The sequence below is a fragment of the Corylus avellana genome, chromosome 2 (genome assembly GCF_965113065.1).
Source record: "Corylus avellana chromosome 2, dhCorAvel1.hap1.2, whole genome shotgun sequence".
Classification (NCBI taxonomy): domain Eukaryota; kingdom Viridiplantae; phylum Streptophyta; class Magnoliopsida; order Fagales; family Betulaceae; genus Corylus; species Corylus avellana.
The window spans coordinates 46,642,291-46,659,815 of record NC_142491.1 but is presented as its reverse complement, the minus strand read 5'-3'; the positions used below and the strand labels follow the sequence as shown (position 1 = coordinate 46,659,815).

Here is a 17,525-nt window from a genome sequence, read left to right as displayed (position 1 = left end):
TCACTATTTATTATTAAACTGTGTCCCATAATTTCAAGGATTTTTATTTATTTTTTTTAATTATTATTTTTCTATTCAAAGCAGGAGAGGGGAAGATAATTTTAAGGATAAGTCGTGCTTTAATTAGGATAAACGTAGGATGATTATACCTGAGAGATGGGTTGTGGTACAGAAACTGACCGAAAGTGATAAAGCGGACTTTTGCCATTTGGTCTCTTTTCAAAACTCTGTACAAAAGCAATTTATTACTTTATTTTTTAAAAAATATTTTGTTGACTTAAGCATTGAAGTTATCTTTCGTCAATACCCTCTACTGGCTCCATTGCTTATTCTTTTTTCTCTTATGATTAAAGGTTAGTAAAAGCTAATCAGGAAATTCCCCAATTCATGGGCCGACCCCAACATTGAAGGACTAGGTTCCCACAACCCAAATATAGGATACGATGAGCAAGAGTGCCTGAAGCAAATCCAAAGATTCCCAAAAGTTACTATACAGAACCTAGCAATCTCTTTTTCTTTTTTTCATTTTAAGTCTAATATTATATTAAATATCGACAAAACTGTAAAACTCAGCCACTTCGCTCACAGTTGAATATAAGAACAGCTATTGATCAAAAGTTCAAAACAGGTCTGTTGCAGGGTACAAACTTGACAAGTGAAACCAGCAAAATGGATCAATCAGGTAAAAAAAATCAACTCTCATAGATCTCACACAAACATTATATATATAGATAAACTACAAAACAAAATCCAGAAGGGTGGGAAGCCCCTTCGGCTCATGAAATGAATGCCCAAGAACTCTGTACCTTCATCTGCTAAACTATCTTTAGCTTGCAGAAAAAGTCCTGATGTTGGTATTCAGTATGGTCATGCATGAGCTTTCATATAAAATTCAACTGTCACAGTATAGTACAGCAAAAGAAACCCAAAAACTATGGATCAGTTTCGATCCATAAATTGCCAAAGAAGCAATTTCTACAATTGGAGTCAGGCTTACAAAATAAAAACCTCAAAAGGGTGTATTTGGAGATATCCAAATCCTAATTCTTAAGCCTTTTCAGCATATCATTTACCCATCAGCTTCCTTGTCTACCCTGCCGTGCACCACTATCTGTCATCTTTGGTTTGTTTGCCATCATTTCCTATCATCTCTTCTTGGTTACCTGTTTCAGCATTTCCTACCATTTCATCTACATTTACTTTTGGGGTTCTCTGCAACATCTCTTCCTCGACTCTTCCACAGTTCTTCAATGTAGGATCCTCCTCATTAGCTTCCGTCATAACCTGAAGGAGTTCCAAAGAGGTAGCTGCTGGATCCAACTCTCGACAACCCTTTGGAGCGTTATGAGCTTCTTGGCCTGTAAGCAAGTAATTTGGGACGTGATGAGAGAAGCGAAACATTTCTTCTTTTGGAATCCTCCTGACCTCCTTGTGGTCCATGTGCTTCTGAAACACTGTCCTGAAACCAGCAACCTTAAGAAGGGGAACAACAGACACACCTTGTTCCACGTTAAAGTCATCAAGCACTTCCACCATGTCATATTTATGTATCACGTCATTTGGCGTATGCTCATTCCAATCTGGGGACCAGTTTCTGTAAAGAGCCCAAACTTCTCCCTTTCTAGGATATATGCAAATGACCCCTCGAGTGCCTTTCGTCCATGTAACCTTGTGGGAGAAAGAATTTAATGTTCCAGTAGTTTCCTGTTTACCAATCCTGAAATCCCCACAAGTTTTGGCAAAACCTGAACCAATCCAGTCTATTGGGCCCAATTCGCGGTTGCTTCTGGAGTTAAGCCAACTGATCCGCATCTTAAATGGCTTCAAAGAGATCACCTTGTGAACTCGTGCATAGTATCGAGGCATACCATCATCAGCATCATACGCAGCCCAGACCTGGTCATCCCCAAAGGAACCTTCAGTTCTGTCCATGTCAAAATTGTGAAAATCAGGATCTGGAACATTGATTGACATTGGTGCAACAGCCTCCAGATCAGTACCATCAGCTTCCTGATTTGTAACATCTGACTCACCATCCTTATGCAGATCACATTTGTCACCGTTCACCACACTCTGTTGTTTCTTAGTCTCTTTGCCTTTCAACTTCACTTTCTCTTTGTTCACGGTATTTGCTTTAGTTAATGAACTCCATTCTTTAAGTTTCTTGCGAATTTCAAGCTGAGCCTTCTCCACTAGCATATTTCTTATTTCAAATAATGACAACTCTCTCTCACTGTTGGACTTATTATACGCACCAGATAAACCATAGGTCCTTTCTGTTTCGAAATAGCCCTTTGTTACTTCTCCATTTCCTGCCGTCATGTGATTTGCCACATGGCCTCCAAAACTGTTCAAACCATTATCATCTGGTTTTCTCTTCTTCAAGGGCATCTCTCCTTTACGGCCTGACTGTGCTTCCTCACGCTCTCTCTTCACTTTCTCACTAGCATGCTGAACCACAGTAGCAGCTTGAGCAGCAGCAGAAGCTGACGAAACCGTACAACCAAAATCAGCCGCTCTGGAGAAAGTATTCCAGTGGATGTTTGTGTTATTGAATGAATTCAGACCTGCAGACCCCCCTAGTTCCGAATTTTGAGCATTTGAAAATTTTCTTGCAGCATTACATGGGCCACTACTTGCAGCAGAATGCCTTGAATTCTGATGCTGTTGGCGAGAAGACCAATTGGATGACTTAAAAATGTTCGGAGGTGGAGGCTTCTCTAAAGCCATAAAGGCCTCTTGACAATTAGGGCAAAGCAGAGTGTGATTCAAATAAACCCTGAGGTACTCATAATGCGTCTTGCATCGATTGCACACAGTCCAGAAAGTATCAGTTTTCACATGTGACGGAGGAGGAACTGAGGTGGGACCCACCCGAGTATTGCTATGAGTATTCCTTGCAGTTGAAGCAACATGACTAGTAACATTATGATAGCCATTTGCTCTGGGTGGCACAGATGGACCAACATTAGTCCGGGTTGGAACTTTCTGCTCAAATCCTTTCAAATTTCTCTTCTGGTTGTATGCTAATCTCTTAGCCTTATCTGATAACAAACCCCAGGCCTGAGAAACCAACTTAAATGCTCCTTCTGCACCTAAGCTCTTGTTTTTATCGGGATGAAGCATGAGAGCTAGCTTCCTGTATTGTTTCCTTACTGTCTCATCATCAGCCAAGGGACTTACACCAAGTACACCATACCAATCCACTTCCCCACTAATTTTATTTTCTGCGGAGATAAATATATCGAGTGTTGTTAACATTTGGGAGATGCCCTCAAGCCCAGGATACAAATTTTGAGCCTTCTGAGCAAATTTCTTCGCACCAGCATAATTTCTCTCTGTAAACTTCTTCTCAGCAATTTCTTTAGCCCTGACTGCCTCATCTCTATTGCACTCCATAGCACTTTTTTCCTCGGCTAGCTATACTACAATTAGCAACTTATAATCACAAGCATCAGATTCTACAACCTGATGCTCTTTGGCTTAGATAGTACATTCAATAGTATAAACCTGACCCAAAACAAAAGTAAAGAAAGTCAAGATTATGATATGATATTCAAAATTGGACATAAACATTAATTTTTGACCAATGTATATGAATCCCAACTTTTAAATCCTACCAAAAAGAACAATAGGATATATATTTCATTATTCGCTAAATGAACATTGAGTTCCATGAAATCCAATGGCTAGAATTAGCAAAAACCCTTACTATTTTGAACAGGATGATAAGCAAAACATTCTCCTAATTCTAGCAGATGATCTAGCAATACAAGTTAGAAATAATGCTTGCTCAAAAATATATTAAATGAAATTACAAAGTATGCCACAAACTCCACCACCCTTCCCTAGATGACAAATTTCTCTACGATTTCTAGACAGATTTTATTAGATCTTCAAATTTTAAAGGTGAAACTACGGTCTCAAGCGCAGTTTACTCGTTAGGGTAAGAATCTTATTGCTTCTGCAAAAGCAAAAAAGGAGGGGTGGTTTCAAGCCCATGCACTACACATAATTATAGCATCCTTCCGAATTTCCAAACCTTTTCAACAAAATATCTCAGCGTGTAATGCCATTTAAGGGTTCAAAAATGGCCGCCTGTCAATTACACGCACATGCACACAGACACACTTAGGATCCACAACTAAAAACTAACAGAATGCAAACTTCATATGCCTTCCAGCTTGTGGCATGGAAACATATGACAGAGAGAGATGTACATAAGTTTCACTTAAAAGATATGAGTAGCTTTGTCTCCCGGGGGTCTTTAGGTTGCAAAAGAGTATCTTTGTCATGTGATATCAATCATATAAACCTAGGATTCTCTTTGCCATCATAAAGTTTTAAGAAAAGTGATAACCTATTACCAACCAAGAAATACCAAAGATACTACATACAATAGTTTGTGGTGAATGTCAATCATTCATGAGCACACACATGAAGGTTGTAATTTGATGAAGACACCTCCAGCTCCCTAGATTCTAGACACTTAGACATTGTTATAGGTGTCAGGTGTACAATGTACGGAATATGTAAATTTTGTAGATGTCTTGGCATGAAAGGAACAGAAGCAGTAGTCTTATTTACAACAAAAAAGAAAAGAAAGCCACCAAAAATTCTGATCCATCAGCACCTAACAGTTAGACAAGCACTGCCATTTGAGACTCAGGAAAAAAAAAAAAAACAAAAACAAAAATCAAAAATCAAAAATCAAAAATCCTTTATTAATGTTCATAATGCTACCATGCTAATATCAGCAAATGGTTAGAATACCTAACATTATTTCATGATCTTGGACACCATTAATTAGGTGTAAGCCCCATAAATTTTTCTTACACAGGACATCCACTAATTTTGGCCAATAAGTCACCATTTCATAATCCTAAGTTTTGTTTCACTTACACGCATATCATTTCTTAATGCAATAAATCTAATGCAGTGCATACTGAAAAAAGCCAGTCCCGAAAACAGAAAGCTCAATCTTTCTTGTATTCCTGCAAGCACTTTCAACTCACCACAGCTAATTTGGGTCAGCTACTTAGATCCATTAACCACTGGTCCCTATCTAGGGCCATGTCTACAGTAACCTCCAACTCTCATGTTATTTGACTCTCTTTCGCCCTTTTTGCTTCTTGTAGGCCTACACTGTACATGTCCATCTCAAATCATGCTCCCTCGTTTTACTCTCAACTGGTGCCAACCTCATTTTCTCACAAATAGCTTCACTCATTATCCTATCTTTTCAAGATATGCCACAAATCCATCGTCTGCAACCTCATCTCCACATCAATAATTTTATAAAGTGTTGTTTTTTGCTTGCCTAACATTCTGAACGACAAAGCATAATTGGCCTTATGCCAATTCTATAAAATTTTCCCTTTGCCTTCATAAGTATCCTACAACTGTATCCACCCTATCCTAATTCCATGAGAAACGTCCTCTTTAATCTATCCCCATTTCAATGTATAATCAAACCAAGATACCAAAATTGGCCAAAATTTTATCTCTTGACCATACTACACACATTTTCAAAATAGCCTGAACACAACATCTCAAACACTACTCAGTTGTAGGTAAGCACCTTAGGCATATTAGCTTACCAGAGGGTATTACTAGAGAGCATGCAAGTATCATGAGTCTGAAGGTATTTGAGTATCAGCAGAAAACAACATCATAGCTTGTTTTGATATATCCATTCGCATAGTTTGATCCGAAATTTGTTTCAGAGCAATAGTTAACACTGATTTTTCATGATTCTATGCTCCAGAACCCACCTTAATACAACTGACCCTATAGCATCTACAATGTCCTTGAACGAAGATAATCTGATAATTCATCACTCATCAGTGATCACAACAGTCGAATTGACTACAACACCCAATCTTTGAAACAGCAAAACTTAAACTGATAACAATAACCCAAAAATTCAATACTACGAAGAAGAAGAAAAAGACTAAATTAATTTATCCAGACATAAGCATTTTCACCATGCAACAAGTACACATGCATCACGAAGCTATCACTATTGGAATAACAATTTTCTTTTCTATTTCTTCACCAAATAAGGGTTGGATCAGAAATCTATTAAAAAGGTAAAGACTAGAAACCAGTGCATTACCCGTCCTATATACTCAATGGTCAACACCACAAAAATTTGAAGTTACGACAATAAGCCAAGAACCAATGAGAATTGTGTCAAACAACAACCAAAAATTCATTTACACAGAATTATAACCGCCACGCAACAATGCCCACAAAATGTAGCAAATCAAAAACCGACTTTTTCATTCACCGTTTCTTTTCCCACAAACCCTTCAAAATACTCCAATAACCACACTCCAAAAAGAAAAGAGAAAAAAAAAAAAAAAAGCATTAACGGTAAGGATTCACAAGCTGAATTCACCAACTTGGAAGACTCGAATTGTTAAATTGAGCAAAGTTGGCCATGGATCTACGAGTAGAGGAATCAGAGTAACGGTCAAATTTCAGTAACACCGTTTGAATTCTTATCATTCAGTACTTTCAGAATGAAACCCTAGATTCTTCATTTTTCCAAGATAGTATACATATTTGTCAGCAAAATTTGTTTTTTCCGTAGCAAAATTGAAAAACGGAGAATTTAGTAAATACCCATTTGGAGAAAGTCTCTGGCTTGAAGAAATTTGGAATCTGAGAAGACCATCACTATGCAGAGTCACCCATTTGTCAAGACCTCCTGAGAACATGAGGGGAATCTCATATGCCCAAACTTTAAAACACAATAATAATAATAACAATGAAAAAAAGTAAGTATGGGTTTGGTTAATATTTTACTTTTTTTTCCTTTTTTTTTTTTGTTTTTTTGTTTTTAACCCCAATGCACTTTATTTTATATTTTGTTGAAACCTAAATGCTTAACTAGGGTTAAATTTCAACTCTTGGATTGAGTTTGCATTGTGCTAAAGTATTCATGGTTAATTTCTACCAATTAAAAAATAAAATGTTGCTGATAAATTATATGCCATCACACATTTTGTGGTATAAATACTCATGTAGGGCCATGAAGATAATTCCAGCTATGCCTTATTTTAAAAAATTGTGAGCTGGTTAATTTATTAATTTCCCATTTTGAATTTATATATAGTATGTATAATGTATCTAATTGTCAACCAACCTCATTGTGGAGCAAGGTTTGAGATTAAGATCTAGATCTCAAACAATTTGTGCTCAAATTGTTAAGAGTCCTCCATGGAGCCTCACTTGCTTGAGTAAAATTTGAGCTGCCTTTTCACTTACTTGGACAGGTCTATTCAATATAAGCTCTCCCCCACTTTGCTTCCAAATTATTGAAGATCCAAATTCTTAAAATTATCTAATGTTTGATTGAATAAACCAAAATAAGGAATCTATCTAATTAGCCATGACTAGCCTCAGATAGCCATGCAGGTTGGCCAATTGGAGCCCTTTAATTGTGATAATGTAATACAATTTTATTAAACTTTATCTTTGATTACAAGAAAGAAGACACTCTACACTCTTCACATCCATAACGTATTATAACTTTCAAAGTCATAGAGTTGACTGAAATCATATTATAGTATGCCGGAACGTTACTTAATTCAAAAGCTCAAGTTTATGCGTTTGGATCCAATTATAATATATTAACAATGCACGTTTGTTGTATTTTTCAATACGGGATTCAATTTTGTTATTCTATGTTAACACTTTACACATTTATGTTCAACAAATGTATCACTATAAAGTAAATGAAACTAGCTCGATTCTAATCTCATGTCATTATAACACTAACGATAAATATAATCATTGGAAAAATGTTTGGAGTATTACAATTTATGTACAAATTGATGTAGTAACTCATAACTGATGAAATAATTAAGAGTGTATGGTTGATATTTGACAAGTCAACTAAATTGACAAGTTATAATTTTTTGATTTGTAATTAACTTGGCAGGAATAGTGAGTAAGAGAATTTGTAGCAATCTTAGATTGCTATTCTAAAGTTCAAAAGAAAAAGGGTCATTCGTCTTCTTGAAATTCTTTTATGTTGTAAGATTATAAATGCACAGTTATACAAAAGAAGTTGATAACATCATCTTTATATTAGCAGAAAAAATATTTATTATATTTTACAAATTCTTTTTATGTTATCATCTTCATTATTCATAATAGATTGACAATAAAGGAAACCTTAATTAAAAAATAAAATAAAAAAATCAATGATAAATTGACAAATTCACGGCAACAAAAAATAATATAAAAGAAATAAAGAGCAATTGTCATATAGTAGACATTGCCATATGCTAGGTGGTCCGCCAATTAAACCTACCCATTTGAATAAAACAAGTAAATACAATTATTATTTTTAAATTCAGACCATTAAATTAAATTTTTTTTTTAAAATATGTGATATATTTTGTTAGAAATGAGTTTTAGGCCTAACTCAACCCAAAAGCTAGCTCAAGGGTTGAGGTTTCCCCTCACCTTATAAATGGACAATCTCCTTAATACCCAGGCAATGTGGGACTTCCAACACGCCCCCTCACGTGTGGCGGGAGGACATCCAAGCCAACACGTGCGACAATGGGTGACGGTGGGCCACAGCCAATTAATTGGGTTAGGCTCTGATACCATGTTAGAAATGAGTTTTAGGCCTAACTCAACCCAAAAGCTAGCTCAAGGGTTGAGGTTTCCCCTCACCTTATAAATGGATAATCTCCTTAATACCCAGGCAATGTGGGACTTCCAACATATTTTTAATAGAATTAAGAGAGAATACAAAAACTTTATCAAAACATCAAGCCTAGGCCAATAAAAAAAGCCTGGTCTCATTTTACTCCCCCTTGTTTTTTGTTTTGTTTTTGATAAAAGATTTTTTTTTTAATTAAAAGGGGGAGAATTGGACTACAAGGAGGGTCCTTCTTACTCTTATTCGGGATAGAACAAGAGAATGGAAAAATCCAAGAGAATGCTACCAAATATAAGATAAGTAGCGGCCCATTTAATTAAAGCATATGTAAAAAACTTTACTTCCCTCCTTGTTAGTAGGGGTGTCAACTCGGTCCGGTTTCCCGGTTTTTGGCCAAAACCGGAACCGGAACCGGGGTACCCCGGTTCTCAATTTTGAGAAACCGGAACCGGAACCGGTATTACCCGGTCCGGTAACCGGTTTTTTTTTAAAATTGATTTTTGGGCTTATTTTAGGTATTGGGCCTAAAATAAGCTTTTTTTTTTTTTTATTATAGGTTGGCCCATTTTTTTTAAAATCTATTAGTTTCTTTGTCTAAATTAAAAGGACTTTGTTAATAATTAAAAAATAAACCTTAAAAAGTCCAAAAATCCTAAAAAATCATTGTTTTTGCCTATTTGGGCCTTAGAAATAAAAATTTAATTTTTTAAAATACCCTAAACCTAAACCTAAGTGTAAAAAATATTAATATATATAATATATATATATTAATATATAAATATAATAATATATAAATATTATTAAATAAAATGGAAACCTGGTTCCGATATTCCCGGTAAAAACCGGGTACCAAAAACCGGTACCGGAATCGGGGTACCCGGTTTTTAGATTTTTCAAATCGGAACCGGAACCGGGACCCCGGTTTTCTGGTTTTCCGGTTCCGGTTCCCCGGTATTTTTTGACACCCCTACTTGTTAGTTGATGGGAAAAGTTTGTAATTGGCCCATAACGTACAATCATCTATAAATCTTTAAAAATTGAGGCCCAATATAACTAAAAGACCTCGATCTATATATATATATATATATATTTCTGAGCAATTAGAATCCTTCTCAGTGACCGTCTCTGGATTCTCTCCGGCTCGGCAGGCAGTGTTTCAGTAAACCAAAATATAAAGGAGAAAAAAAAAAAAATCCATAATGAATTAAAAGAAAAGCCATATCTTCATCTTCAGTGCTTGGCTCTGAAAACTGTATATGACCTCCAGAACCTACCATTTGGCGGTCTACTGTGGTACTTTTATTTCATTTTTATATATTATATATTATTTTTTATTTATTATTATTATTTTTTAAGTGTGTTCAGTGATTCCATGTGTAGCTAGGGTTTTTTAGCACTTTTTTGTTGGTGGTATATACGTTGGCTTTGTTTGGTTGCTGAGAAAAGGCTGGAAAGAAAGAAAGTAGATATCTTAGTTCTTTTTATTTTTTATTTTTTATTTTTATTGTTTTTGTGTGGGGTTTTCTCGGGACCCAAAGACTTGGTTTGGGCAAGTGTTGTGCCAAACTAGTTTTGCGGGATATTTATTACTACATTTGAAGGGCTTTCTAGAGTCTGTAAATGGTTTCTGTTAGGTTCCGGGGAAAAACAATTTGATGAGCTTTGAGTATTATGCAAAGTTTGTCAACGTAGACAAGAAAGTGACTTCTTTTGAATGCAGAATTTCATTATTTAGAATTCAAAAAGAAAAAGAAAAAGAAAAGGAAAAAGAAAACTCACATTTTGGCTTGGCATTTTGCAATTGGCTTAGTTGGGTTAAATATCTAGCTAAGGAAATAATATAAAACACAAGGCTGCGATCTTGGTTTTTTGTTTGTTTTGTTTTGTTTGTTTTAGATTTCATGTTTTAGTCCCGTTTCTCTTGGCACCTAAACAAAGGATGAGGTAGTAGTAGTTATTAAGTTATATTATTCAAACTTGAATTATCCTTACAAACTTCAATCAGTCTTCTTCAAATTAAGAGGACAAGGAAAGGGTGGAATTATGGAGTTCCTGTTTTTCTTGTTTGATATGTTGTATGTCATGATCATGGTAATATATTGCACTTTGTGTTATGCAGGCAAATTTCAAATCTTTTCCTGGCTAGCCAGTCTGAGCTGGCATAAAAAAATTTCATTTTTGTTCTTTGAGCTGCTCAATCTAATGCAAAGCTTTTAGGTGTGCTTGGAGATGTCATGTAAAGTGAGTGGCTTCATTGTGTTTTACATATTAGCATTTGAACACCTTGTAAGTCATCATCTGGAACGGAAGCGTAGATGAGAATGCAAAGCCCTTAGTACAGGTGATCGTATGGGATTTGATTTAGGTTGTCTGGAGCTGACATCACTAGATTTGCTGCCAGATTACGTAAACTGCTCTGCCATTTTTATAATTTTCTCCATTTGTCGCATTCAGGCATTTGGCTTCTAACGCTATGGAAAAAAACAATGCAATCATTCACTTCTGGTGGAATATCGGTCCCAGACAGTCTTAAGGAATTATGAAATACACTACTCACCCATATAAGTGTGTCCCTTAAGTTAATGTAATGGTCAGCCAAGAGGGGATCTACTGTAAATACAGCATGTTTTCAGCTAGTCTCTGTGACTAAGAATAGGATACTTGCTAGGCCATCACACATGGTATAGTTTTGAGAGCTTTGATGCATGATAGCTCCAATAAATTAATAATATTCGGCTTCTAACTTTCACAATGATCATACTTATTCCATGTCACCCAGTTTGCTCATATTTATCAATTCTGCTCATTTTCATCATCAAGATCCAGTAGTTGGTGTTCTGCAATTAATTAGCCATATTTGAATCTGAAATGGGAAAATATGTGATTCTTCTGCTATGTGTATATAATCTTCATTTGAACATATCTTGATACTATGTTATGTAGTATAGCCTGTTGGAGGCTTTTGCCTGTTAGTTTCGTTTACAAAAGAAGAAAAAGAAAAAGTTGTCTCTTCCTTACATAGTTCAATATTTATTCTTATCATTTCATAAATGGTGATTTAAGTAAAATTTTCTTTTTAATCAGCATGTAATATATGTATAGCCAACTGCATCTGGCACTGAGGCTTAGTTCAGTTGAGCAGCTTTCTCTGTGAGATAATATATGCATGGTCTGACAATCCTTGTGGAGTCTATACTCTTTGAATGCATCTTCCTACCAGTAAGTCATGTTCTCATGGTACACTATTACTTTTCTGATATTTCAGGTGAAAACTGGCGTTAGTTTTTTATTATCAAATTGTTTGGTCCTCCTGATCATATTTTCTGTACAGCTTCAACGAAGATCTAGAACACAGACAGAAAGAAGCAATCTTGATGTTTTGAATTGAATAAGGATGTTAAAGGTTTTGTTATCCTAAACTTATTCTAGAATTAGCAAAAGTTATACCAAACTTAGATTAATGCATTGGATATTTATGGTGTATATTTTGTTTTGGAACTGAGATTCTAATACTTCCAAACTGATGTTTAGCTATCATCTAGGAAGAGGGGGGATCTGATGTTTAGCCATATACAAGCTATATTTGTAGTGGCATCGGATTGTATTGGGAACTGCTGTAATTGTTATAAGTATCTTAGGTGCTTGTGTAGCGGAAGGTGGGAAGGCTTTCTTATCAAAAAAGAAGGTGGGAAGGCACTCTGAATTACAGTTTTTTCCCCTTCCACTTGAGTCATTTATCTAACAGTAGTTGGCCAATGTAAAACAAATAGCCAGGCCTTATGCTTGTAAGTGTATTTTGAGCCAACCCCAAAGCATTGCTGAGTTAAACTTAGTGAAATTTCAGAAGTCAGATTAGTTTTTCTTTTTTCGTTTTATCTTTGTTTTTTTGGGGGGGGGGGTTGGGTTTCATATCATTAAATGAAGAGAGCTTTCACAGGACTCACTAGATTCAGCTGAAAAACAAGTATCAAGGCAGATTACACATGGGCCACACAGTGACCAACAAAATAATGTGCTTGAGGCTCCTGCACTGGCCTCTGGTTCAGTATCCGTTTCATGCAACAGAAGCAGAAGAGATATGCATGAAAATGTTGAAGTTGTAAGTCACTTGATCTGATGTTCATTTGCAGCTGTTTGATTGAATTATTTCATTGAATGAGACTTAACTGAAATATACCGTGCTTTGTTTGTTTTAATAATTTGTGTAGGTCCGCAACTTAATTGAACGGTGCTTCCGGTTGTATATGAACAGAGATGAGGTCATAAACACCGTTTTGTGTCATCTAGGAATTGAACCTAGAGTTACCACCTTGGGTAAGCTACTATGTTCCTTCCTAGAAGTTTCATTCCCCCCCCTTTTCAGTTATCATTTCCGCTAATTTGTATCACTGGTTGAGAGCCCTGTGAGATGTGATAGTAACAGTTCTGATACAATTTAACTTCTCAATGATGATATTCTAAGGTTCAAAAACTAATCAACCTAGGGCATATACTTGATATCCAGCACATTTTGGACTTCGTGTCACAGAAATCACATTGGCAAGATTATTTATTGTTTAAATTGGCAATTGCTCTTCTCTTTTCTTATTTTCTTGGACTGTTGGACGCCAATTTGACTTCAACTTTCTTAGGCATTTAGGGAGATTAGTTAAGAGTTGGTCGACCGGGCCTTCGACTGAATCATTCTATTCTCTTGTAGTTATCTTCTTCATCCAACAGCTCTAATATCCAAATTTTCATTTTTTATTGATTTAGTATGGCAAATGTTGGAAGAAGAAAATGCAGGCTTTTTCAAGGCTTACTACACAATGCTAAAGCTGAAACAACAAATCCATTTGTTCAATAATTTACTTGGCAAACAGTACCAGCTAATGAAGTTCTCAGCAACTGAAAAGGTTCCATCGGCTCCTATGCAAGACGAGATTCATCACAAGCCTGGCAAGTTCTTCCTGTAAAACTTTATAGAATGTTGAAAGCATGCAAACTTAAAAACACTGTTGAAAGTTCAATAAATAAGGATAAACTCCTCAAAAGTATTTTCTTGCTACCAATGATCTTGGAGATTAAAAGTTTGAACTTTTTAGAAGCAAGTTGAAAACTGCGAAACAGAAAAGTGATTATGTGAATACACTCACTTAGCTCTATTGAGATAAAAATGTCTATCTGGTCTGATCATCACTCTTAACAAACTGAAAATGGGAATATGCTCCACTGGAATAAATTTATTCTGAAGAGGAAGAAACTTCTATGGCAACATTTGAAATGAAAGCAAGCCCTTAATATTGCTGCCGCTGGCAATGCTGAACATATTCAAGGATTAAACTTTTACAGTGTAATCATATAGACTTCAATTAGAAGACAAAAGATTGGCTTCAGAAGGCTCTTTGAGACTTATCTTGTACATATGAATTCTGGGATAGCTTCTTACAAACACAAATCTCATTCCCAACGTAGGAGTTAGAATGAGATTTCATTCTGCACTCTATTCCATCCAAATCAAATGGGCCCTAAGATTTATCGGCAATGGTCCTTTCCTATTGCTGTATCTTGATCATCACTAAAATTCATGTTCCCTATCTTAGTGCAGTTTACAATCAACCTCTGGGGTACCCCATACTGCAGCAGCCCCCAATCCCGTCTATGGGTCAACTCCCAAGTACTTATGTGGGCAATATGCCTAGCGGTCATATGGTACATGGAATCCCCGCGCCAGGCAATTTCAACCCTATGCAAATAACTTCTGAGAAAAAGTGAGTTTAATAGAGTAGTTATAGACGTCATACCCATGTCACCCTTGTATCCCTCTAAAATTGACGTGACTTTTAAAATGACCTTTGGATCAAAATCCAATAATGATCTATTACAAATTCAATGATGATTTTAAGTTATGAAGGGACATAAGAGGGACATGGGTATGACTTCTAGCATTACTTAGTTTAATATCATATCCAATTTCTTTTCTTGTTATTGATTTTTGTTGCTTAGCCTTATATGCTTTGGTATGTGCTTGAGGTAGTCTAAAAAATATGAGGTACTCAATATCCAGCGTTTAGCTCTATTTTGGCACATGTATCACATATATTGAAATATCAAAGACATCCATGAAGATGTGAATTTGTTTGTTGCTTGATATATTGTCTTGTCTATTATGAACTTTTGGTAATCAAAATTTTGTGACTGTGGATTCATCTTAAATGCCTTCCCTATCAAGTCTGAATGAGCAATAACTGAGGCTCTTATATCAGGTGTCATCTCCCATGTCTGCACATGCATGGGACTAATGGTTATTGCATGTATTATCTTTGTGTCAAAATGAAAGAAAGGGGACTAAGGTCATTATTGGTTACTTTGAAGAGTGGGACATGCAGTTGATAAAAGTGTTGGGCTTGTTTAGGTTTCATGGGTTAGGATGGGTTATGCACAAGGATCCATGTAGCCGACCTTGATAAATTGGGATTAGGGCTTAGTTGAGTTGAGTTGGGTTAGGTTAAGATAGGTTACTTTGTGTGTGTGTGTGTGTGTGTGTAGCTGTTGATTTTGACAAAGTTATATTTCTTGTCAATTCAGAAAAAAAGTAATAACTAAGAAGTGGCCTGCCACATTACCACGGCCAGGGATTTCCCATGCCTTTTGTCCCTGCTTTTATGTATTCTATTTTCCTTGAAGTTTTTTCCATGTCTCATGGTTCTAATCGCATATCCTTTTTATTCTTTATCATCTTTCATCAAATGTTGGCTTAACTCCAGAGTGTGAATCTTGGGATGTATACAGAACTTGCAAATTATTGAATGGCATGTTAGGAGTAAGTGAGAATATCAATAGCCTCTTTTATGATGTTTGCTTGCTAGAAGCTTACTGTGTTGCTCCTTTTTGAAGTGTGCTGATGGACAGAGGTGCAGTTGATACAGTACCTGTCATTCCCTCTATTCCTATGAAGTTGGAGAATTCTTCAAGTCCCGCATCATTGCCATCCGATGGCCAATTTCCTTTCACTCCATCAGAGATGTCAGGACTGAGCATGGAGACATCAGGGCTTGACTCTGCATGTAAATCTTCCGAAGACTTGCAGCTTGGACCTGATGGTCAAATTGGACAACTTTCGGAACTTTTTCAATCGTCAGCTCTGAATCCTTTTGATTTTGTCCTTCCATCTCTAACAGACTGGCCAGACTTGCAAGGTGAGATGTGGATATCTTTTATTACTTTGTGCAATTGTTGGCCTCAGCGGTGAAAGTTGTCATGCTATTGAGTTATCCATCAGTGCTGAGTTATAATTGCAAAATTGCAGAAGATTGTGATTTGGTATTCACAAGTCAATACTTGTCATTAATTGTTAGTTTATGTGTCTAAATTAATAAGAAACTAATATAATTTCTAGAATATAATTTTTTTGGAATCTTATGTTTGAGAAAGTGGAAGAGGATTTCATCCTAAAAGAGAAGTAGTGAAGCGTCACAAGTCTTAGATCATATATTTTTTGGGACTCTAGGAAATTTGTTCTTATACATTATTGTTAGGTGAAAATATTTCATCTTAATGATTTGAACATGGTGTACAGTTTTGTTCAGGATGGCATTCCTAGTTGTTTTGGCCTTTTATTATTATGGTGGCATATTTGATAAGTATATTTCATTGCCCATCTAGTGTATGGAGATGGGAAAGGGAATGATTTCTATCATTTTTCTTTTTTATTAGCTAATATTAACTTTTATATTTGATCACTCTTTGATTGATGCTATGATCTTTTTCCTTGTTTCAGATGAGGATTTCTGTGTGTATCGTGTCCCTGGTGCAGGCTCTCAATGTGGATGGTGTCCCTGGTGCAGGCTCTCATAACCTTGGGCTAAAAACCAAGTCTTCGGACATTTGAGCCTTTTGAGTAAGGGTTAAATACTAAAAAGTCTTTCTCATTTTGCAGATAATTGAGCTTCTGGCTTATGAACCAATGTAAATATCGGAGGTTCAAGTTGTTTAGTGCATGACAATTGACATGACATATAACCTTTAATTTTGGCTTCAAACATGTCTTAAGACTAGCAGCAAAATTTGATTCTGTTTAGCCCTCTTCCTCACTACAATTTCCAAAAGACATTGATATAAAACAACTGATAGCTCTGCATGTTTGAAATAACTTTTGTCAGTTTTTCTTCTTTGAGAGAGCCATTTAGCCGGCTTTCTAACTTAAGCAACGTTTACCGCATTTTTGGTTAGACTAGTAAGCACGATTTTACATAAACCATGGCCCCAGGACTTTTCTCTCTGTTAAAAGACTCTTTTCTCGTGAAAACTCCTCCCTTTCCTTTGAGAAACCTTCGTCTGGTGCTGTCCTCCCTTTCCATAGCCAGTATTCCCTTTTTTTTTTTTTTTTTATTTAGAGAAATGCAACACTTTTCAAAATTTTATCCAAAATTTGCTCAAATGATGTGTCATAATCTTCTGTAATTTATTATTTTGAGAAATGTATCTCATAAGATTGTGACACCAAATTTTAGAGATTTTTTTTTTTGTTTGAAAAAGTGTAGCATTCCTCGTCTAGATTTGATGTTTCCTGACCATCAATTGTAGGGCATCTTCTTCACCGGACATCTAAGTAGTGATAATCTTCAATAGCTTCAATCTAATCATTCTCAGTATTATCTCTACTGTGATTTTTAATGTTTTTTGGCCACCGTAAGTGTCTTTTCAAGCAGTTCATCTTCTAGACTCTCTCAAAAACCGTCATTCCGATAACACCGTTTTTTTTACACCATGCTTACTTGTATGCCAAAAAGATGTCGAGCCAAGCCATATACTTTCCCATTCTCATATTGCTTTATGTTTACTGAAACACTTTCTTTTT

General features: G+C 35.9%; 2 protein-coding genes across 8 annotated transcripts; one reads left to right on the top strand and one right to left on the bottom strand.

The window, feature by feature from the left end:
* Window positions 1-683: 683 nt before the first annotated feature.
* Window positions 684-6,749, bottom strand: LOC132165433 (DnaJ heat shock amino-terminal domain protein). The gene is made up of 2 exons (XM_059575997.2): window positions 6,631-6,749; window positions 684-3,510 (listed from the first exon to the last, which is right to left on the bottom strand). The coding sequence occupies exon 2, from the start codon at window positions 3,397-3,399 to the stop codon at window positions 1,108-1,110; it is 2,292 nt and encodes a 763-aa protein (XP_059431980.2). The 5' UTR covers window positions 3,400-3,510; window positions 6,631-6,749; the 3' UTR covers window positions 684-1,107.
* A 3,060-nt stretch (window positions 6,750-9,809) lies between these two features.
* LOC132186655 (uncharacterized) lies at window positions 9,810-16,817 on the top strand. 7 transcript variants are annotated; one of them, XM_059600686.2, is made up of 8 exons: window positions 9,810-9,979; window positions 12,018-12,089; window positions 12,624-12,785; window positions 12,895-13,000; window positions 13,442-13,624; window positions 14,274-14,436; window positions 15,563-15,864; window positions 16,446-16,817. In XM_059600686.2, the coding sequence occupies exons 2-8, from the start codon at window positions 12,081-12,083 to the stop codon at window positions 16,520-16,522; spliced, it is 1,002 nt and encodes a 333-aa protein (XP_059456669.2). In that variant the 5' UTR covers window positions 9,810-9,979; window positions 12,018-12,080; the 3' UTR covers window positions 16,523-16,817. The 7 variants fall into 7 exon arrangements, with proteins under 7 accessions (XP_059456669.2, XP_059456652.2, XP_059456636.2 ...); XM_059600669.2 differs by having other exon boundaries at window positions 11,952-12,089; XM_059600653.2 differs by having other exon boundaries at window positions 11,771-12,089.
* Window positions 16,818-17,525: the final 708 nt, after the last annotated feature.

What these genes read in the sequence shown, in the direction of transcription:
- LOC132165433 (XM_059575997.2), bottom strand. Translation starts at nt 3,399, where the DNA reads ATGGAGTGCAATAGAGATGAGGCAGTCAGGGCTAAAGAAATTGCTGAG.
- LOC132186655 (XM_059600686.2), top strand. An exon ending in TGCATGAAAATGTTGAAGTT is followed by an intron (nt 12,786 to 12,894) that starts GTAAGTCACTTG and finishes TAATTTGTGTAG; the next exon opens with GTCCGCAACTTAATTGAACG. An exon ending in CAAATAACTTCTGAGAAAAA is followed by an intron (nt 14,437 to 15,562) that starts GTGAGTTTAATA and finishes TCCTTTTTGAAG; the next exon opens with TGTGCTGATGGACAGAGGTG.